The sequence below is a fragment of the Neocloeon triangulifer genome, unplaced genomic scaffold (assembly GCF_031216515.1).
Source record: "Neocloeon triangulifer isolate White Clay Creek 2 clone unplaced genomic scaffold, ASM3121651v1 ptg000008l, whole genome shotgun sequence".
NCBI lineage: Eukaryota > Metazoa > Arthropoda > Insecta > Ephemeroptera > Baetidae > Neocloeon > Neocloeon triangulifer.
Window position 1 is genome coordinate 4,076,858 of NW_026775550.1, and position 6,605 is coordinate 4,083,462.

The following is a 6,605-nucleotide window of genomic DNA, read 5'->3' on the forward strand; positions in this document are numbered from 1 at the left end:
TTACGCAGGGCGCCGCTGCCACAATCTTAGGCATGTATATGCTATTGCCCAGATCGTATCGAGGCTAATTTTATTTTTTTTTTTATGGGTCAAAATTCCGACTATTTTTGTTTTTGTTTAAATGACCCCAAAATAAACTCAGCCCTTTGGGCGTTTCCCAGCCGGGGCCCGCAAGGCTCCGCAATCGACTGAGGAATCGGCTGAATTATATAGATTTGGTCTTAATTAAATTTCTTATTCTTTATAAACTCACGTAACGAGCAAAATATAATTTCTCAAGAAATCGTCAATGTTTTAGTCCGTTTTAGTAAGAATTTTGTTTTATTTTGCGGCGAAAGAAGGTTCAAGATCAGAAACACAAATTGAGATGCTGAAATTCTGCCACTCACCCATGACCTGTATCCTGCAAATGGCACAGGTGTCGCACTCGACATCCCAGCTCCACATCGCCACCGCATTCCACTTCTTCAGGGTTATACTGTGCAATACCCTCTAAGAAGGCAGAAGTAGTGCTTTGGTGGGGAGCTCAAGCAGTGCATGTCTGTTCTCTTCGAGCGCCTCACCTCAAAATTAATTTAATCTAATACAGGTTTCTCAAAAGTGAATTGCTAAGCTTTTAATTTTTATCAGTTGTTGAGGAGTTACTAAATTATTTTTTATATGCAGTGTACACTTGAATCTATTTATTTTGTATATTTTAGTTCTTACCGAGGAGACGCACGAGTAGCGTCTCAGACTTCGCAAGAAAATCCCATCCAAGGCTCTCGTCCGCAGCCCCTCCGAAGAAATGAAACGCAAAGACAACGGCCCTTTCACGGCTGTTGCTCACTTGTTCATGGAGCTTGCGAGGGACCCGAACGTGAGAATTTTATATTTTTCTATGTTCCCAGATGATTTTTACTTAATAATTTTTACTTGTCTACAAATTTAAAAAAAAATTTGTCTTGTAACTCTTTTGTATGCAGAGGCGCGCGATCGGCTCCCTCTTTGTAAGCCGTTGCACTGTTCCGATCGTACGAGCCTTCTTTGAAGAGTTGATGTTTGGACAGGGAATACTCTCTGATGCGGTTGAGCGGTTGTATGAAATGTGCATCCTCACGCTTCGGTTGGTTTATATATTGTGCTTGAAGATTTTGTATCTTATATTTTATTTTTCTAGAGAAAACCAATTCATCGACCCAGTGATCAAGATTGTCAGCTTCGATGTCAACCTCCAGACTTGTCTTTTTAGACAGTATAAATGCGATATTTGCGAAGAATACGCACCGATTCGCAATGAAAATGCGAATCTTCTCTGGAAGAAGTTATTTCACCTTGCTGAAAAGAGCTTGATGGATAGACAGCGTTGCCCTGATTTGGATGTAAGTGGTGATGAGACTTGGTTTTAGGATTTTTGATAACTCTTGGTGATTTTCTGTGTAAAGGGAAGCTTGATGTGTTCCTCCTCATGGCGCCGGAAGTCTTTACTGTGATTTTCGAGGACAACACCACCCTTCAGAGTTTGATCCACGATCTGACTGCCTCGGTGGTTCTGCGAGACGGGCGCAAATACAAACTGCAGGCAGCAGGGAGCACTCGGTAAATAAAGATTTATATCACTTTCTAAGAAAATTTTTGGAGACTAAATCTAAATGTAAGCTTTACCTTACAACATAAAGCGCAGGCACATACTGCAATGAGTTCAATTCCTTTTTTTCAATATAACCTTACTTGATTTCTTTTGACTTTTAACTCAAATAAAATGAAAATCCGCATATGATCCCTTTGTTTGGGCAAAAAAAATTGTTTAATTAATTACAAATAATTTTTTATTTCATTGTTAAATGACAGCTATAATGCCTATAATTTTGTTTTTCTCATTTTCAGTCAGGGGAACAGAACTGCAGCAACCTGCTGGACCTGTCAGTCTTGTTGAGACAAGAACATATGAAGAGCCGCAGCTGCGCGATCAGAACCAAGTCGAAGTTCCCCAAGTCGAAGCTGAGCATGAAAACGGACAACCGTCAAGGCAATCGTTCCTCTCTCCATATCAAGATGGTGCACCAAATGTGGGTTGGCTTATGCATAGCGATGACAAGACCCATGGACCCCCACAGGCAGTTCCCAGGGAGGAGTTCCCTAATTGGGTCGTCACGTATCTGGTGTTCACCGAGGTGGCTCGTGAAGACTGAAGAACTGCAGCTCATTGTTGATACGTGGTATTCTTTTTGCTTTTTATTATTGTTTTTTAGGGTCAGACCAAGACGAAGTCTTGTCGGCCTGTGCCCTTTATTAGTGGTGCAGATGGCACCACCCAAGTAACGTGCAGACCTTATGTGAACAAACTTGACGTTCTAGTTTTCCGCAGCACCCCGTTAGATGCGAAAGTTTCTCCATTTTTATTTCTTTGTCCGCGAGATACAATTTCTTTTCATGGAGGCGCGTTTAGAGGAAAATACTATGCATGAATGAGGAGAATTTTGTTTGTTGCCTCTTCTACTGATTCCATGATTCCAGCTTCAGATTGAAAAGCTGCTGGTCTAGGTGACCGTCAATCCTCTCACATGCATTTTAACAATTTTCTCCGCCCATAATTTATTTCTTCATCTTAATTGTTTCGAGACAAATGAAATATTTAATTCTTCATTTTTCTGTATATTGTGAAAATACAATAACAACATTTGTCAAAATCCCAGCAACTATATCCATGCGAAAATTAATCGTCGTAAGTAAAAATTGGAGCAGCCTAATTTTTCCAGTTTTGGTCCGAGCGCAGTTGTGCCCACTTTTTGATATGTATTATCTCTGAATGATTTCTGCAGCTGCTGCTGCTTCAGGTCACTGAAATATCCAATCAGCCAGTCGAGCAGTTGTTTTGCTTATTCGGACAAATCCGGAAACACCTTGCACAAGTTCTCCCAAGCTGCAAAGATGAATTTTTTTAAGTTTGACTGTTTAAGTTTTTTGCTGTATTAATGACTCGTGACTGTTTAATCAAATGGAGAATATTTAAATAAATTAACTTCAGTTTCAAAATTGAAAATATATAAATTTTTGGATGTGTTAAATTTTTTTTTATCATTCTATTGTGACCTTCCATTTCAAGTCGAATACCAAAACTGGGAGTCCACAACGGAACATGTCAACCACTTTCTTTGGCAGGTGTGTCGTTGTGTGCGAACTGACATCCAAATTTTGCCTGGCCTGCCTGGTATGTTTTAATATGAATTTTACGAAACACTCCACATGGGGCCCGTCTCTTACATTATTTTCGTCTTACCCCATATAGTTAGTTGTCTTTACTCCACACATCCAGCTATTCCAGCTGCTTGAGACAAGGGACGTCGACTTGACTCGTACGTATTTTCTTCTACCTATTTATATCTTCAGGATATATTCTTTTTGGTATTTCTCTAGAGAAAGTTCTTGTCTATTATACGACTCAGTAAATTATATGAATTATTTATTTATTTTAGCGGTTCTTACCGAGGATTCCCTTGTCGTTCGGACAAGGTTCCGTAATAAAATTCCATCTTTGGAAAGCATCCGTCAGCCAACTGAAATGTTGAAAATGAAAGATCAAGGAGCGCTTACTTCTTTTCTTCATCTGCTCATGGATTTTTCCAGGAAAAATGTGAGTTTTAACGTTTTAACTTTTACTACAGACTACCATACTTAAGCACCAAACTCAAATTTGATATATATATTATTATTAAGTATGCTCAACATTGTGGATTAATATATATGGTAACTTCTTTCATACACACAGCTGGTTGAGGCATGCTCGTTGATTATCTCCCGTTGCAAAATCCCTGCCCTTCGCCAGCTGTTTGTGTCGATAATATCCTGCAATGGATCTCTAACGCAGGAGGGAGAGCGCCTTTTCCAAATAGCAGCAATGACCCTATCGTAAGTTACTTTGGTTTGTGCTTTGCTCTCTTAATGTTGTCCATTTCCGCAGCGACTGCAACCAGATAGATAATTTGGATAGGTTGACATCAACCTGCAAATTATTCTCGTTCGAAGACTACATTGCACCAGGTGCCCCTATGAAGTTGTGACTAGATGTCAAGAAAAACCATTTTTGACCTTACCAGAGGTTCGTCGTTTATCCGATGTTGACAACATGGCTGCCCAGGACCTCTGCCCGCAAGAAAATGTAAAATTTAGTTTTTCAATTTTTGAATAATTAACTACCTACAAATTGTTTTTTCAGTGCGATGGAAATCTTATGTTACAAATGGTTGCCACTCCCGAGATGCTTGTCGTGACATTCAGTGAGGGCAAAAACCTGGTAGGAGCCATTGCTGATGGTGACATTCCAGAGACTCTGTTGCTTCGAAATGAGTCAAAGTACAATCTGGTTGGATTCATTGGTGGTGAGAAAAGTTTTGAATAATCTCTGAAAGTCGTTGAAGAAAAAAATAGAAAATTAATTTAATTTCGTTTAATATTTTAATTCAACTCAAACTGTCACTGCCTCTCTCCCACTGGTGGAGCAGTTATTAAATGAGGACTAATGATTTGTAAAAGTTATCGAGGGTAGAGAAGAAATTATGCTAATATGATAAGTTTATTTGCTCTTCACAAAATCACTTCTCATCCAACTCTCTCTTTGATTCTTGACAAATCCTTATTTAATTTATTCTTCATCAAAACAAAACACCCTCAACTGCAGTATTGAGTCATAAAGGACAAATAATAACTAGATCGCCGAGCATAACTAAAACTTGCTTTTCTCATTGCAGCACGCAGACCTAACATCCAGCCTGCTTTGCTCAACCCAATCGACATCAGAAATCTGACCATTCCGAGCAACCTAGATTTGAGTGATGCAAATCAGCCTCTGTCGCCACAAAGCAAATTGCAGCACGAAGGCCAACCATGGGGCTCCCACGTCTACATCACCAAGAATGGGACCAACGGAGATTGGGAAGCGCACAGTGACGGATGAACCACTGGCCCACCAGTGGGCATTGAAGAAGAGACTGCAGATCGATTCCCCATTTACAGTTTCTACGTTCGTATGCCTTAACAGAGTGTAATTTTAGTCCCAATAGTACTATAAGCTCAAATAATATGTCTTTATTTAATGTTAAAAGGTATATGACCAGGGTTGTGGTCCTAAAAGAGTTTCTAGACAGTGCACAAGATTTAGCATGGAAAATCAGCTTAATTGCCACATTACTTTCTATGGAAACATTTAAATAAATTTGACCCACCTTTCTGTTGGTTGTAAGCAAATTTGGTTCTTGCTTTCATACTCCACGTTGTCCTGAAGGCTCCTTCGCTGCTCCTGCTTCTCTCGTTCTCTTCTGCGCTCTCGCAATGCAAAGCAAACCGCGAACACACTCGCCTCGCCACTGCAGTTGCAGGCGGGTGCAACAGAAGGAATTGGCTTGGCATTGGCAATCCTGGGCGAAGGGGTTCATTGTTTGGGATGGTCATCGAAAATTTCCACAAAATTTTCTAAAAATAGTTTATTTATATTATGTGACCTTTGGTATTTTACTAATTTGTTAAGAGGCCCTTTGCCTGTGATGACGCAGACCAAGAATGGGTACGAGTCAGGATCTTGGCTTTTCTCGTGCATCTTTTTACTATTTAATTTATATAATGTCTTATTATTGGAAAGAGGCGCAGCTGCTATGACTGCTGAGTATCCGTAGTTGTGCCAGTCGATGATGAATCGACACTTGGGGTTGACAATTCGGCAGAAGATCCAGCACACCCCGAGAGTTGGCACCGACGGAGGGTTCTGCATCAGTAGGTGGGAGCATCGACCTTCACTCAGTCGCACCCAGATGAGGGCCAGCAACAGGGTGACAGCCTGCCAGAGAGCCTTCAGGACGTAGGCACAAAAACCAGGCAAATCTAAATTAAAAGAAATATTTTAAATAATTATCCAGAATTAAAAACTTTGAAACTGAAGTTTTAAGAAGGGTGCACTTTGCACCCCAGTAGTACGCAAATGTTTTGAATTCAATCTTTTTGAATTTACTTCTAAGGCTTTATGACCCAGAATTTTGAAGACAGCAATAGCATATTTTTTATAATTCATCTAATTATGTCCGGAAAGTTTACCACGGCGGCCGAGTCTTTTTTGATGTCGGGCTAAAACCTTTAATTCCCTTTTCCAATTTAAACAATTACTAATTTGTATTAATTATTGTCCGTGAAGAATAAATATTACTAGGATTTACATGGGATATGGCAAAGAAAAACACATTTTTTGTAACAATTTTCTTTATTTTTTCCTCGCTTTATACTGTGATAGTTAAATACTACCAATATAATAAAATTATTATTTATGATGGGAAACTTTTCAACTATTTATGCCTGGTGAATTTACACTTCATTAAGAGCTTTGTTTCTTGGTTCATAAAAGATATTTACAACAAAGCTGAAATTTGATGCAGAAGCGAATGTTAAAATGCATTTTAAACGAGGTAAAAGTGAAGAGAGAGTATTTTTCCTTCTAATATTTCTCCTCACAAAATCACTTGTGATTGCTTTTTTCACCAAGAATCTCCAATTTACCAATTTATCTTTTTGGCACACGCACTTTTTCTCGCTCATTTCAACTACCATCCCAGAAGGTGCGAGCATCACAACAATTAGAGCAA

The 6,605-nt window shown here is 39.3% G+C and overlaps 1 protein-coding gene and 1 long non-coding RNA gene across 3 annotated transcripts in view; one reads left to right on the forward strand and one right to left on the reverse strand.

Annotated features, from left to right (window-relative positions):
* LOC132194692 (uncharacterized) overlaps positions 1-5,214 on the forward strand; it is a 40,641-nt gene extending 35,427 nt beyond the window's left edge. Inside the window, exons 9-20 of the mRNA XM_059616136.1 lie at positions 702-859; positions 966-1,105; positions 1,160-1,361; positions 1,425-1,578; positions 1,867-2,198; positions 3,086-3,190; positions 3,269-3,335; positions 3,456-3,613; positions 3,749-3,888; positions 3,941-4,138; positions 4,196-4,358; positions 4,728-5,214. Coding sequence (XP_059472119.1) covers positions 702-727 — 26 coding nt within the window. The 3' untranslated portion in view covers positions 728-859; positions 966-1,105; positions 1,160-1,361; ... (7 more) ...; positions 4,196-4,358; positions 4,728-5,214. The remainder of the gene's footprint in view (positions 1-701; positions 860-965; positions 1,106-1,159; positions 1,362-1,424; positions 1,579-1,866; positions 2,199-3,085; positions 3,191-3,268; positions 3,336-3,455; positions 3,614-3,748; positions 3,889-3,940; positions 4,139-4,195; positions 4,359-4,727) is intronic.
* LOC132194694 (uncharacterized) lies at positions 3,300-5,849 on the reverse strand. Of its 2 annotated transcripts, none has more exons than XR_009441566.1 (6): positions 5,202-5,849; positions 4,181-4,381; positions 4,074-4,122; positions 3,747-3,943; positions 3,466-3,536; positions 3,300-3,409 (listed from the first exon to the last, which is right to left on the reverse strand). It is a non-coding gene; the product is annotated as an uncharacterized LOC132194694 (long non-coding RNA). The 2 variants fall into 2 exon arrangements; XR_009441565.1 differs by having other exon boundaries at positions 3,743-3,943.
* Positions 5,850-6,605: the final 756 nt, after the last annotated feature.